Genomic DNA, 15,247 nt, shown 5'->3' on the forward strand with positions numbered 1-15,247 from the left:
CCTAGCAGTGACTGGGGGGCTGCCATGGCACAGCGCTGAATCTGCCCTTTCCTTACACATGCGATGGGAGCCAAGAGGCATCACACTGGGGGTTGCAAGGTTGTACAAGGGCACCATCTGACACTCGCATGTATGTGTCCACCAACACCTCCCTGGGGGTCCCACTGTTTAGCCAGGTGACACCTGCCCTGGTGGGATGGGAAGGGGTGGCAGAGGGCATAGTGAGGGGCAGGAATGGGAAGCAGAGAGATGTGGAGGCATGCAGAGAGACAGAGCCACCATGTGCAGAGGAAGCAACAAGAAAAGCACAGAGGTGAAGGCTCAAATAGCTGAGGGACTCCCTGCTTTCCTGCAGAATAAGGCAGCTTCTGTGCCTCTCCATCAGGACCCAAGCCACAAGACAGGTCAGGGAGCCCCTGCAGCAGCACAGGAGCCAGGATCTTGCTGTCAGCACTGCAAGGCAGGCAGAAGCAGAGGGGCACACAATGGTGCCCTCTCCATGCACTTATAAATAGCCAGCTGCAGAGATTCAGGCAGCACGTGTCCCATGCCCCAAGTCCCTGGGAAACCAGCATGCACAAACACAGTCATCAGCTCCCCAGTTCCTTGGAAGGGACCAATGGCACCCTCATTGCAGGGCAGTTGGAGATGTCAGGAGGCAAAAGCAAAGGCCATGCTGTGCACCTCCAAGAAAGTCAGTTCCATCCATACTTGGTGCAATGTGCAAGCCTTGCTGATCCAAGGTGGTACAAGAGAGCTCCAACATGCTACATGGGTTAGCCAGTGAGGTGGTCAGACCACTTAGGCAAACCCATCACTTGTGTTCACTCCAAAGGCAACGAAAGGGCTTGTGTGTATGAAGCAGCAGAAGCGGGTCCATGGGATGTGCACAGTGCCCAGATCCCATCACTGCCAAGTGTACAGGCCCCAGTGCCCATAAGGGTGGGGAGAGTACAACCCTGGCAAGGGGAGCTGGCACCCATGAGACATCCCTCGGCATTCCAAAGGGTCAGACCCACACCTTTCACTGAAGGAGCTCAAAGGACTGATGCCAGTGGTGCCCCACACACTTAAAGGCAGAAGGACCTTCACTGTTCCTTGCCTCCTCACATCACAGCAGTGCCTCTGCTCCAGCATCCCTTAACAACTGCCCCGAGGAGCTGCAGCCCCACAGGGCTCTTTGGCAAGGCAGGATGTGGAGGTTTCACCAAACAGCCCAGCTTTGCTTCTGCGCTTTGGAGCACTGCTCCTTCCTCCAAGGGGAGGTGAGGGCACATTAGCAAACAGCATGTTTGGGCATAGATGGGCTCTGGCCTCAAAAGGCATTGAGACATTTAGAAAAAGCCCTGCAGTCCCCATCTCCACAGGTTCCTGCTCCCTGCCAGCCTGTGCAGCCCAGTCACTGCCGCAGGCTCCCCATTGCCCCAGGATGGCTGTGAGCCCACTCTGATAATGGCAGGGGAATAACCCCCTGAGTTTGACTGAACGAGGTTTAAACTCTCCCTAATGCTAGTCCACAAAGGTCCCATACCCACCAGGGCAGTCGCAGGCAAACCTTCCCTTCGGAGTGGCTGCTATATTTGGGTATCTAAATAAGGCAGAGTGGCTCTTTCCAAAAAAGAGTTACTTTGGGTTACATAAATACAGAGCGAAACTTGAAAGCTGTGTTTCCAGGTCCTAGCACTGCCATATATGAGCAGCAGGGATGGGGACAGTCTCTTCCCAATAACCTGCCTTTATTTTCATCTCAGCAGGATGTGCAGATGGATTTCCATCTCCTCGGGCAGACGGGCAGCAAGTGCAAACTGAGACCAGGGAACCTGGATAAGTGGACCCTCATGGGCAGTCCCTGCTCACTGCAGGGAGGCAGGGGGGCTCTCAGTGTTCTGCATCCTGGATGGGCTAATGGAGGCAGGGAGAAGGCACCGCAGAGAACACTGTAGGCAGGCCAGGCAGCACGGCCGAAAGCACAGGCAGGAGGAGTCAACAGAAGTAAATAAACTGAGCAGCTCCAGCCCTCCCTGTCGGAGCCTGTCCTCACAGTGCCCTCATGACATCCCTCCATGCTCAGCTGCTGACTTCCTTCCTCCTGCATCCACTTCCACATCCTGAAGCCTCTGGTCCCATGAGGAGAGCAGACACGCATGCAGGAGCGTGTCCCACACACCGACCACTGCTCGCCCCGGGGCTGCAGGACAGGGGCTGCCCCTGCTCCCAGCTCAGCTGCTGGGCAGAGCTGGCTGCTGGTCACCAGTGAAGCAGTGTCCCCAGCAGAGCCGGGTGACAACACACACCATGGGAGTTTCTGGGGACACATACCATGTGCTTTCGTTTTCAAAATACATATAAATAGACACACTTATTCCCTCCTAAAAGGACATGGCCGCAAGAGGGGAAAAAAAGGCAGCTCAAATACCATCCGACCTTTCAGCCTGAGAAAACCACACAGTTCTCACACACAGGCTTGAGAGCTGTTACCTGGGAAATGGGTTTTAGCATAAAACCCATATGTGCCAGTCTCCTGGAGGGGCCCACATAGAGACAGAAACTTCCTTTTTAAGAAGAACATTTGCAATTTTTTCTTTTCATTATTAGCACAGTTAGGTCGTGACTATCTGTGTGCAAGCTCGCTCGCAAGGAGAAATGAAGCTGCTTGGATTAAACCTCCAGCTCCTGCTATGCAGAACTGCGGGGTTTGTGCTGAACAAGGGACGGTTTAAAAAGCCTCCTGTCACCCTCCAGCCCTGATCCTCCTGACACACAGGCCATGGCTCTCCCAATGCTGCCAGCCCAGAGGATGCCCACTCTGCCTGGGCAATGTGTGAGGAGCCAAAGGAAAGCGCCATGGCTGCCCCATCAGCAGGAGATGCTTGCAGAGGGGTGGCCTCTGCAGGGGAAAGAGAAGACAGAGCCTGGCCCTGCCTTAGCCTCCAAGGAGAGATGTGTGAGCACCAGGTTTTACACCCCCAGCTCCTTGCTGTTATCTAAGCACATGCACAACCATCACACTGGCTGCAATCAGCGCTCTAACCCAGCCCGGCTCCTGGGGGCCTCAGTCTCGCATGCAAAGGGTCATGGCAGTGTCCTGCTGGGATGTTTCCTGGAACACCCCACAGCTACCTTTGCACTTTCTTCATTAACAAAAATAACACAACTTGCTCCTACTTTGGCTAAAAGCAAAGCAAGAAAGTGCTCGGCAAGAGGACAGGGACAGGACCACGCTCCCCTGCACCCCAGCTCTGTGTGCACCCATGGGCAGCTGTGGCCACATGTCCCCTCATGGCAGGCCAACCAGGTCCCCAGCTGTCACTTGCATGGGGTGAAACCTGCCTTCCCCCCTCATCCAGGCAGGAGGGAGCAGAAGGAACGCGGTTAGCGGCAGCCGGGCTTCCTTCCGTGCGCAGGGCGCAGCGGCCAGCAGGCTGCTCCGGCTGCGGCACCAGCTGCGGATGCTCTGCCCAATCCCCTCCATCTCCCCCCAGCACAGGATTTCCTTGCTCCTGATGCGCACGAAAATTAGGAAATGAGGGCTCCTTGGGGACTAGGTGGGGAAGGCAGTTCCAGTGGGGGGGGGAGGATGATACCTCCACAGCCCTCGCCTGCCGCCCTGTACCCTGGGGTCCTGCAGCCTCCCCACACAAAGGCCGAGGAAGCAGAAGCCACAGCAGCGGTGAACTTGCTGCAGACTGAAACAGGAACCGAGGAGCCTGACCAGCGGCGCTGGCTCAGCACAAGGGGCTGCTGGGGCCGGCTCCCTGCCGCTGCAGGCAGCGACCGCAGGGCGCAGGAGCAGAGGAGGAATTCAGAAAATGCATCTCAGTCAAGATAGCTGCCCTGAAACCAAGGTCCCTGAGAGAGCTCATCCGATCCTCTGCCACCTCAGCACTAAAACATCCATATCAAGCATGTTCTGCCGGGTCTCTGGGGACGGGAGGAGTGTCACATCAGCCCTCCTGCTGCTCTGGGGTCTCACCCGCTTCAGCCCCATCACATCGGCTGCCTCTCGCCAAAGGCAGAGGCCTCCTGCTCCCCACTGCGATGGCAAACGTCTGCCTGCTCGCTGCTTGGTGCAGGGTTGGTACGGGCAGGTATGAAAAGCTCCTGTGGTACTTCAGCAGGACCCTCCTCATGCTCCCTGAGAACGCTCCTAGTGCAGGGGCACTGGAAGGCACTCAGTGCCTGCTGGCTTTGCCTTGGGACAGCAGGGATGCAAGATAAGCAAAGTATTCTCCCTAAGACCCACATTGCTGCCCAGGAGCAGTCATGATCAAAGGTTAGTCTGGCTACTGGATAGGGCCATCCCAAAGAGCCCCCAGGGCTGCCAGAGTCTCCACACTCCCCACCAGCAGATACCAGACTTGCTGCAGAGGGAACCCCTCCCGGGGGTCTCCAGCTCTTTCAGGGCCAAAGGAGATTTCCAGCTTTCTTCTTTCCCAGTCTGAATTCTGAAGTGATTTGGTTTTAACATAGCGATGTGCTGCAGCTCAACCCTGGCCCAGGAGGTGCAGCAAAGACAGAAGAGAGCAGGGCGATGAGACCCCGAGTGCAGCCGGATCTGCGCAAAGTCCTTTGGCATTTCTCAGAAGCTCCCATTATAAAAAAAAACCACAATAAATAAATAAATAAAGTTTTGTGAGCCAGGGTTCAGGAAAAGTGCTGAAAAGCAGAACAGCCAGGAGATAAGGGAAGGGAAACACATTGGCTGGACCATCACGACTGCCCCTAGAATTAGGTCACTACCTCACCTGACCACTCGCCCCATTAACTTCAACCTTTACTCTCTGGCTCGTTACTACAAGCAAAGGCAGCTTCAAACATCCTCTTCCAGGCACTCGCAAGAGGGTAGCTCAACCAGGTGGTGGGAACCTGCCCTTCCCACACCGCATGCAGGCAGGGAGCCGCTGTCCGCACTGGGGTGCAGGCAAGGGGCTGCCAGACCGTGTCCCCCCGGGAGCAGGAGCGCATCCAGGACCATGGCGCTCGGCCCTGCACGGCCACGCTGGCCCTGTGCATGTACAAAGTTCCCCCTCTGCGAAATCCCTTCAGGCTGCCAAGCAGTCACGAGAAGCATAAGCCGGCGCAGGGTTGCCATGGAGCGGGGTCGGCTGCGGGAGCCCGGAGCGGATCCCTCTGGCAAACGTGCTTCCCAGCCGAGGCTCTGCCGGCACCTCGTGCCCCTGGCTCCTCTCCCCCTGCTGCTCTGCAGTGGAGAGTGAAAGCAACACGCGTGCTCCTGGTGGAGCCTGACCTCAGGGACAGCCCTTTCCTTCCCTGGCAGAGCCAGGACCCCCTCCGTGCTGCAGAGCCCCATGGGGAGCTCGAGCTCAGATCATGCTGAGGGATGGTGCTCCTCACCCCGGTGACACCATCTCCCCATGCCCCTCATCCTGGTGTGGATAGATGGGACACCATCTCCCCAAGGCCAGGGGCAGGCAGAAGCAGCAGTGGCTTCGGTGGCATCCTCGCAGGCACCACACTAGCAAAGGCATAGACTGTCCCTGCAGAATGCCTCTGCCCCAGGGTAATGTCCCCGAGCTCCCAGGAGTGCTGGCACATGCTGGCCAGGGGGAAGTGTTCCCTTGCCACAAGCTCCCATGCTCTGACACAAGCCAGCCCCCAGTTCCGCCAAAGAGCATTTCAGAGCCTGGTGGGCTCCTGCACCTCGGGAGCAGCAAGCAGCAGTGGTCAGCAGCACAGCAAACCAGCTGCCACGAGGCAGCCTACAAAGTCCCTGTCCCCAGCCCCACAGACCCATTCCTCAAGCCAGGAAGAAGTCTGGGGCAGGCAGGGCACTCCCTGGGCATTTTTCATAGGACAACCAACAGCCCTGAAGTGCCAGAGCAAGTGGAGTTTGTAGCTACAAAGAGGCTTTTGACATTGGAAAGGTTAATGTAAGAGAGAGATCCGTCTTCTTCACAAAGCTCCCTTTGCTGGAGGCACCAGGTTGAGACCTTAATTATTCACCTGTTGGAGAGGTGCCTTTCCATTACAGCATGAGACACGAGCAGGGATGCACAGGCAGGAGGGAGGAAAGCCCATGGCGTGGGGCAGCCCTCGGCCTGCCAGTCTGGGGAGCACGGGGGTGTCTGGTCAGAAGCAGGGGGTAAAGACAGGCAGGGGTGTGTGGATGCTCTCCAAGGGGCCAGATCTGAGGCCAGCCCTCCTTTCCTGAGCTGCTGGTCCCTGCTGCTGAGGCTCAGCAGCACGCGGTGCTCACCATCTCCTGCTGCGGCTGCAGCATCCCAGCAACCACGTATCCACTGCTGACTGCCACCATCCATAACATGTTGCCAACGTGCCACAGCCACCTTGCAGTGCTTTCCTGGGAGAGCAAGGGGGTTTCCAGCCCTAGCAATGCTGCCAGGCTGGAGACACATTCTACACAGGCCCTTGGGCTGTCTCAGCTACCCAGCCACCCCCACATACACAGATCTGTGACAGAGAAGCCACAGCAGAAGCGGCATATCGGTCTGATTGATGAGCACTATTAGAAATCAGGGCTGAGTCCACACCTCATGACTAGCAGCAAAAACCCACCCAATGGACCTCTTTTCCACTGAGGGCTTCACTGTGCCTCCTGCATTCATCAATGGATTAAGCTGTTAGCAGGAGGCTGAGAAGTTAAAGAGCGAATATTGCATTTCAGTTCCTGTGATCTTTAAACATCTCACCAAGAAACAGCATGGTTGGGGGTTCTTCCCCCTGCTGCACTTTGTTTGGGGTTTTCAAACAAATCGAAGCCATAAGTCAAACTGCTCCTGCCTCTCACAAGGATGCTGAGAGGCTCGGGCTGCTCCCAGCAGAGCTGCCTGGCTGGCACTTCCCAGCGCCTGGTGCCAGCAGACAGACCAGCTACAACCAGCTTCGTACCTCTGAGCAGCGGAGTTGCACAAAATGGATTAAGTGGGCCCAGAAATGACACGTTTTGAGTCTCAGCAGAACAGAATCACTTTTTTTGTTGCTGTTAACAAGGGAGAAGGAGTTGGCAGGAGAAAGGCAGATACCAAGTGAAAAACCCTGATTTTCCTTCTGTAGCAATGCAGGTACCACGTGAATCATTGCTGTCCTCAATATGTAAATAGAGGTTAGCAAGCATCCTCAGCACAAGCCCATCCAACTAAGGGACCAATGCAAATATCTGTGTCAGACCTTCGCCATGCATCTCCCCAAGAGCCCTCCTGGAGAGGAAGGGATCATCAGGCAGCTACGAGCACCCAACTGTGCCTTTCTCAAAAGCTACTGCAAAAGCAAAGGACTGGGGAGGAACATGAGGCAGAGAGGAGGAGAGTCAGCGTTCCTCAAGATTTCCACGAAGGAAATGGCTATTGATGATCTCGTGGCCTCCTGACATCGCAGCCTCTCAGGACAGCCTGGTCCTGTGCTCCAGCACTGGGGTCTTTGCAGAAGCAGCTTTCGGGCTTCATTGAGAAGTCAGGAACCCAGTTGTAAGCAGAGGCTCGTACAGTAGTAATGGGGAGAGACGTCAGCAGGCAGCGCGGCCCGCCTCCCGCTCCCAGTTATAAACCAGGCATGTGACAGCAGCCAGGGCTGGAGCCTTCCCTGCAGTTTCATCAGAGGTTAAGGTACAAGCACAACACAGCTTACAACTTCAGGCGGTTCTTAAGCAAATGCATGCAAATCATCGCTGGAGGAAGGCTTTTTTTCTTTCCTCACCCTTTTTTCTTCTCTTGTCACCCTGGCTTTTAACCCCCTGCACACGTGGGGACAGAGGAAATGCAATTATCAGCAGCAGGCGCCGGGTGGGAAAGCAAACACTGGCTGCACACCAGAGGGAACCTGCGGCGGGCTGCAAGAGCCCTGTGCTGCACCTTATACACCTACAGGCATAGACCGGCACTAACTCAGTGCACAGCTACGCTGCTCCCCGCAATGTAACGCACGTATGGGAGAGGGAGAGACAAAAAAGGGGACGGGCACAGCAAGCCCTATTTCAAGAGATGCCATAAAAACGGTCTTATTTCATCGCAGGCCATTTCACACTCCCAAATTTTGCAGGGGATGTTCACAACATGGTGGTTTTGCACCAGAGAAGGATGACAATTTGCAGGATTATTCTCCCCCCCCCCAAGCAGTCCCTTTTTAGATTAAGATTCCTAAATTGGCACAACAAATGCTGACCAAAAAGCAGAAAAAGAAACAAGCCTTCAGATGTGTGCTGCAATCTTACAAGCTTTTCATTTCACGCTAAGCAGGCGGAGAACAGACAGGTTATTGCAGGGAAGTGGAGCCAGGAACTTTCACCTGCACAAGGAGCAATGGGGCTGGTGGGAGCTGCAGCCCTTCTGCTGGGGATGGCATCCCACACAACCAGCCTCCTCTCCCCAGCCAACAGTTCTCTAGCAATACTAAACCCGTTCACATCAGAACACAAACTGCTTACTAAACCTTCGCAGCCCACTTCTCACCCCTCCTGACCCCCGTGCTGTGATCAACCTGTCAGCAGATCTTTGTTAACCACCGGACCTGCCGCCTGCCCCCTGCTCTGCCCCCAAGCAAGCCGGGGTGCTCTAGAGCTGGTGCATGAAGGAGAGGTTGCCGAGACTACATCAATCTAGCTGGTGGCAAGACCTACCTGGTTCTGTCTGGCACATGAACCAGGGGCAAATCTGATTTACCAAGTCTTGAGACCTTATTTGTTTTGAACCCAAACAGCAAGATTAGTTCCCGTCCCATTCCCCACACACACACACTCCTGCTGTTTGCAATCCCGGAGCTAAACTGGTGAGAGCAAGGGTTGGGATGAATGTGCTAGCTTCACAGTCTAAGCTATTTTGTAATCTGTGGTTATGAAAGTGAAGGGCTGGAGGGATGACATATAACTACAGAAAACTCTTCCCACTTGCACCAGGCTCATCAATCCCACTGCAAAATGCGCTGTTTTACTCCCATATCAGTGCCGGCTCTCGCCGCTGCCCGGCTCATTGTATAGTGCCTCTTCACCCCCCAAAATGGAAAAGCATGCAAGCCCTATAGCCAGCACTGCTCACTCTCGTGATCGAGCGGGAGCTGCCAAGGAGCCTTAATCTGATTTTCATACCCAGCTCCATCCAGAAGGGAGCACATCCAGATTTCGGGGCCGCTGACTCTCAGCACCGAGACCCTTCTCCCTGCTAACCCCCCCTCCCCAAACCTCCATCCCCCAGGATCCCAGCCCGAATGCGTGTAACTGACGCTCGGCATGACTCATCCCACCGCCCGGCTCCATCACCCCTGCGGAGCCCCCCCCCCCGCCGCCCTGCACCGCGGCCTCCCCCTCCCCACCACTGCAGGGGGTGCTGCAAAGGAGTGGGGGGACTGTGCCAAAGCCACCGACCCATCAACTTCTCTCTCCTCTCTTTCCCCCCACCCCACATTTCCCGCAGAAGCGGGGGGGGGGGGCCGCGGGAGTCCACGTGCGAGTGGTGCTGAAAGAGCCGTTGGGGCTGCGGGGTTGGTGCGGCGCCGGGGCCGCCCCGAAGCCACGGGGAGGGGCGCGCAGAGAGCCGCGGGGCCGGCAGGGTTCCGCGCGTTCCCCCCTCCCTGCATTGCCCTCCTCTGCGCATCTGTGGAGCAAACGGGACCCCCGCGGAGCCCCCGGGCTGCTGCGGGAACAGCCGGTCCTGCAGCCGCACCGCACCGGAGCAGCGCAGACACCGGCTCTTCCCGCAGGAGCGCCGGGAAGCGGGGGGGTCTGCCGGTTCCCCCCCCGTTCCATGAGCTGCACCGCGCTGTGGGGCCGGGCAGCAGAGCCCCCCCCGCCATACCTGGCTGTCAGCGAGGTAGCTGAAGACGAAGGAGGAAAGCTCCTCGTCGAGCAGAGCGCTGCAATCCGGCCCCGGCTCCGCCATCTTCCACCTCCGGCTCGGGCTGAGGCGGCACCGAGCATGCAGCAGGCGCGGCGGCGGCGGGGAGCCGGGCGGCCGGTGGGGCGGAGCCGCTGCAGCCCCCGCCCGCGGGGCGGGGGGACCCCCACTGCTGCGGGGTGCGCATGGGGCACGGGCAGCGTCCTACGGGACCCGTGCCCACCGCCCCCCCCCAGAGACTGCCGACCCTTAGGAGTGGGGGCTCCCAGACAGCCCCTGGCCAGCCCCGGTGAGCCACATGAAGCCTGTGTGCAGCACGTCGGGCTGAGGGACACATCCAGGCTCCGGGGGGGTCATCGCATCGGGCTGGCAGACACGTGGGGCAGCTTCCGATGGGACATGCACCCACTTTAAGCACCACTTTAGGAGTGACAGCCTTAAAAGTGGGGATACCCTGCAGCACCTAACAGTCCCTACATCACTGCATAGATACATGATGCATATATGATATATATAAACCCTGGGAGGAGTGTGTTGGGCTGAGGGTCACATCCAGGCTCAGTGGGTCTGCGCTGGATTGGGACCAGGTGGCTGAGAGCAAAGAGCAACAAGGAGCAAAAGATCTTCAGGTTTCCCTTGTTTTCTTCTTGATGCCCACTGCTGCTGCAAGCATCTTGATGTCCTGCACGTCACTTTTCTGTCTGAGGTTTTGAGATGTATGCTAAAAGCTCCTTCAGAAATAATTAATGATGGGACCAAAAAATCTCATGAATGTTCTATGTACTTACCCACAGCAATTACATGGAAAAGAGCAGGGCTTGGCCCTGCCGCCTGAATTAGATGGTACACAATGAACCAAGTGGCAACACCTACAGCTTGATGGCTCCAGATCCTTAAATCTCCTCAGGTGGCTCAAAGGGGCCTACAGGATCAGCATAAATGGCTGGTGAAGCAAAGTGTTGTGAGGTAGAGAGTTGTGTTAGACTCTGATGGGTGAGCAGAAGGTATCTTTTCCCCTAGTAGGAAAGGTTTGCTGCCTGTGTTCTTGCCTTGCTTGTGTTTCAACAGGAGAGCTCTTTCCAGCCCTCTGGCCTCCCTTTGGCTCAGGACATGCTGTGAACACCAGGAAATGTAGCAACATTGGGTTTTCCCTGGTGATCCTCAGCCTTGCACCAAAAGATGTCATTGGGCAGCATGTGTTGTTTGGCTGATGAGAGCTGGAGGCAGTGGCTGATGGGATGGGATAAGGCAAGAAAGAAGCTGCCACCAACTCTTCCTTGTTGTTGATTACTGCTATGAAGCACTGAAGCAGGTACCCAAGGTGCTTTTCAGGCTGCAGCAAGGAAGGTCCTTTCCCCAGGGGTGGAAGCTCTGGGCCCAGTAGTGCCATTGCAAGGATGCACAGCTCTAGTGCTGGTGAGCAGCATTGGAAGGGCCTGGAGAAGGTAGTTACATTGCTCTGGAGCATGTGCAGTTCCTTGCAGACAAGGCTCCAATTCCCAGTTAACCCTGCTGGCCAATAACCTGGAATGTGTTCTCCCCCTAGTCCATCCTTTGCAGAAGCTAGTGCTATGGAGAGAGGAGGTGGGCTGGGAACAGGAGGGATGTTTGCCCCACCAGAGGACTGGAAGGCCTCACCATAAACATGGTCTCTCAGAAGGAATTTGTTGCACAAAAGGTGAGGTTCTTACTTGAGTATCTCATGATTTCCTTTATACCAGTTGTACTCAAATAGGAAGTAACCATTCATGGGAATTACTAGTGAATGGTTGCTCTGAAATCAAGTTATGTGTAGCTATATGTTTCAGAAATACCTTTTCCTTTCTGGTGTATGTGCTAGCATAGTCCCTCTCTCCTTGCTTTCTAACCCAAGAAGATGAGCCCTTTCCAGCCCAGAGGATGGCAGAAACAGGGGCGTCTCAGTGGGGTGGACGTGCTGCTACTTCTGGGGTTCATTGGGGTCCTGGGGGACGAAGTGCAGTTGCTGATGTGGCTGCAAGTTGGTGTTAACATGTTCCAGCTTATACTCCTGACTGCTCTGGACTTTTGCACAGCTCTGTGCCTTTTTGGGGTTTTTCACCTATAGAACAGAGATCACACCACTTTCCTGTGCCCTGGAGTTTAAGGGGGATTGGTTGAAAAACACTCATGAAAAGGATTCCGAAAGCACCAAGAGAGAGGCAAAACAGGACAAGATGTTATAGATGGTGTTGTGTCCACCTCCTTTAGAAGGCAGCATGTGGCAGCCTCAGAAATACCCACCATTGGCAGAGTGTTTGATCCCCAGTACTTCAGTGCAGTGATGTGGATGGGATGTTATATTCCCTGTGTGCAGCACCCTTCCCTGTCTGCACAGAGTGAGCGTGCAGTTTGGCTAAGAGCTCGCAGCTTTCCTCCTAACCCAGACCTGAGCTTCGTGAGCAGGAGAGCTGTCAGAGCTCCGGCTCCTGCTGCTCCCTGTGTTTATATACACACAGAGGTGTCAGCCACAGCCGGGCAGGAATAAGTCCTCCCGTGCCCACCCCTCGCATGCAAGCCCTGGCTGAGCCGTAGCGCTCCATGGCACCGTGCCGGTGCTGCAGCCAGCCGCAGCAACACGATGCTAACCCCGGAGAGGCCGAGGATAATGTTACCGAGGTAAAATATAACAGGAAAAGCCTGCAACTGCCCTTTCAAACCAGCAGAGAGTGAGTAATGTCATTAGGCTAGCGGTCAGGAGCGGGCAGGGTTTGAAGGTACCCTCAGCCTGCCAAAGGCCAACTGCGGGACACGGGCAGGAGCCAATGAGCAGCGGCTGGGCAGGAGACACCCCGCGCTGTGCAAACTCCTGCCTTCGCTCTCGTGTTGCAGCTGCCCCTGTTTGTGGATGGGAAAATGTGGTAAGGACCGGGCAGTGAGAGGCAGCGGCAAATGGGGCTCCTCCGGGTTACACCATCCCCAGCACATGGGGGGTCCCCACCAGCCCCCCGCGCCGGGACAGTCACCGACATTAAACGTGGCCGCAGAGAGGACTTGTGTGGGGCCCCGGGGAAGGGGACTCTGTGCTGGTGGAGGGAGCCGGAGCCGAAGATGTCCCCAGGGCTTTCTCAAAGTCCTCCCCTAAAGCAGCCTTCATTCATCTGTGCTGTTAGGGGAGGCGCCGCTCCCCACGGGCAGGAGGGGTTGGCAGTGCCGAGCCACTGGGTTTCACTGAGTTGCTGTGCTTGGCTCCTTTCCATGAGCTCTGGTTTTCTTTCCCCTCAGCCCCGCTTGGCACTCGGCTCAGCCTTGTCCTTCACCTGAAGTCACCCAGCGCAGGGACCTCGTGTCGCTTTACCTCCGTGCTCTCTGTGTCTGGTGGCTCCTGATCAGCCGTGTTCACTGGGGGTTCCTGCCTCCCCTTCCTCCTCCGTTTGTGACAGGAGGGCTCTGTCATGCTTAGTGCCAGCAAGGACTGAACCCCTGGGAATGCATCACTGGGCAGCATGGCCCCTTGCTCCCCACAAGCCTGGGTGGAAACTGCCCCTCTGCTCTCGGGCTGATGTCCACAGGGCTGAGAATGTGGCCCTTTGAGCTGGAGAGAACTTGGGGTAAAAAGGAGTGACTTCTGAGTACAAGTGGGTGCTGGCTGGGCTCCTGCCTTTGAGCTCCAGCTTGTACAGCTGGGGCTGTGCTCCTTCAGAGGTTGCCATTCCCATTCCAGCATCGCTGCGCATCATCCAGAACAGTGCTCTGCTGTGTCAGCAAAGCCCCTTGTGCAGGCACTCACAGGTACCATATCTGCCTATGTCATGGGGAGACTCCCATTCCCCTCTCCAGAGTGTACCTGGCAGAGGGCCCCATCCCATGCCACCAAACTGGGCTTGCCACAGCAATCTTTCCCTGGAACAGAGACCCACTTAGGCTGCTCCAGCCCAGCAGAGGAGCCCATGGCCAGCACTGAGGCTGGGGACACACACACACACAGTGATGATATACAGGGCTCCATTCTGCCCCATTCTGCAGCCTGCTCCTCTCTAAAACTGCAGCCTTTTGCTGTGGAGCTAACACCATGCAGTTACTGCAGAGGAAACCTGTGAAGAGAAATGTGGTGGCAAAGGAGTAAGAAGGGGGTTGTGGATGAGCTATTGAAACAGATGGGAATTTCCTGGAGCAAGCAGCAGAGTCCAGGCAGCACAGGAAAGGCTCCTGCGCAATGGCTCATGCTGCCCACCAGCAGTGTGGGATGAGCCAGAAGACCAGGATGCCCATTGACTCCTTATGGCATTCTAGTGACTCACTTGGCCACAAGAAGCAGCACATGGCCCTTCTGCCTGGGGATGAGAGCCCAGTAGCATCCCTTGCTGTATCTGGGGGAAGGAACCCTCTGTCAGAGACCCAGCACGGCTCTTTCTGCACTGCCTGACATCCCTCCATGGGGACTCCAGCCTGCAGCCAGCAACCAGCATGTAGGGACCAAAGGGTGCTGCACCAGATGGCACATGTCCCTTGTGCTGACCCTTCTGCTGAGGCTGAACTCGGCTTCCCCCCTGCACCGTGTCACTGGTGGCTCTCACACTGCACTGACGGTGTCTGTCACAGCACATCCATGTCACCCCGCTGTCCCCTCTCTGGCCTGCCTCATCCCTCTGCCTCCGGTCATGGTGGTGCTGCTTGGTCTCTCCTCTCTGCTCATTCCTCCCCAGCATCAGGAGCTGGGGCATCTCCTCCATCCCCATCATCCTGCTGCTGCATACTCCTCTGCTCCGCTCCATGGGAAGAGCAAGGGGTAGGGGGGAGGCTGGCTGAGACCCAGATCGACCTCATCTTCCTCTGCTGATGCTGGCTCCAAGCAAGGCAACTCCTCCTGCCTCTCCCTGGAGGATGCTCAGAGTCTGGGGGCTGCCATCACAGTTTCCTCTTCCTCTTTCTGTTTAACTGTCTTCTCCTGGAGACAAGCCATGATCATCAGAGCGGATCCCAACCCCCTGCACCATCTGAGCTGGCCAAGGGAGTAAGCAGTGAAGGGAGCTGCTTTGGATCCCCAGCGCTGCCGAGCAAGGACTTGCTGTTCCTCAAGCAGCCGTTGCTGGCAGGGATGTCCATGGGCATCTTCCTGCCTTGTGGCTCCCAGCCCAAGGCAACCACCAGCCAGGCTGTCCCTGTCTGTCCTCGGGCCCCCATCCATAGCTTTCTCTCCACACCACATCCCCTGCCCTCCTCACCAGCTACCCAAGCATCCCCCATGGTGACTGGACATCATTGTCCCCACATATTGCACCCCCAGCCTGAGCCACAGTGATGGGAAGGGGCTGGTTGTCAGATCCTGGCTCCCCCTGACTGCAGGCACTGTTGTTAGAGCACAAACCCCTTGCCAAGCATCCCCTCCTTTGCCAGCCTGGTGAGCAGAGCTGCCCGCAGCACTTTGGGGATGGGGCTGTGTTCTCAGTGGGGCTGAAAGCTGGGGTGCCAAGGCAGCAATCACT

The 15,247-nt window shown here is 56.5% G+C and overlaps 1 protein-coding gene across 1 annotated transcript in view; it reads right to left on the reverse strand.

The window, feature by feature from the left end:
• Window positions 1–9,868, reverse strand: part of PPARGC1B (PPARG coactivator 1 beta) — a 48,246-nt gene extending 38,378 nt beyond the window's left edge. The window contains exon 1 of the mRNA XM_034067060.1: window positions 9,765–9,868. Within this exon, the coding sequence (XP_033922951.1) occupies window positions 9,765–9,848 (84 nt within the window). The 5' untranslated portion in view covers window positions 9,849–9,868. The remainder of the gene's footprint in view (window positions 1–9,764) is intronic.
• Between the last annotated feature and the right edge of the window lie 5,379 nt (window positions 9,869–15,247).

This window comes from Melopsittacus undulatus, chromosome 10, assembly GCF_012275295.1.
Source record: "Melopsittacus undulatus isolate bMelUnd1 chromosome 10, bMelUnd1.mat.Z, whole genome shotgun sequence".
Lineage (NCBI taxonomy): Eukaryota > Metazoa > Chordata > Aves > Psittaciformes > Psittaculidae > Melopsittacus > Melopsittacus undulatus.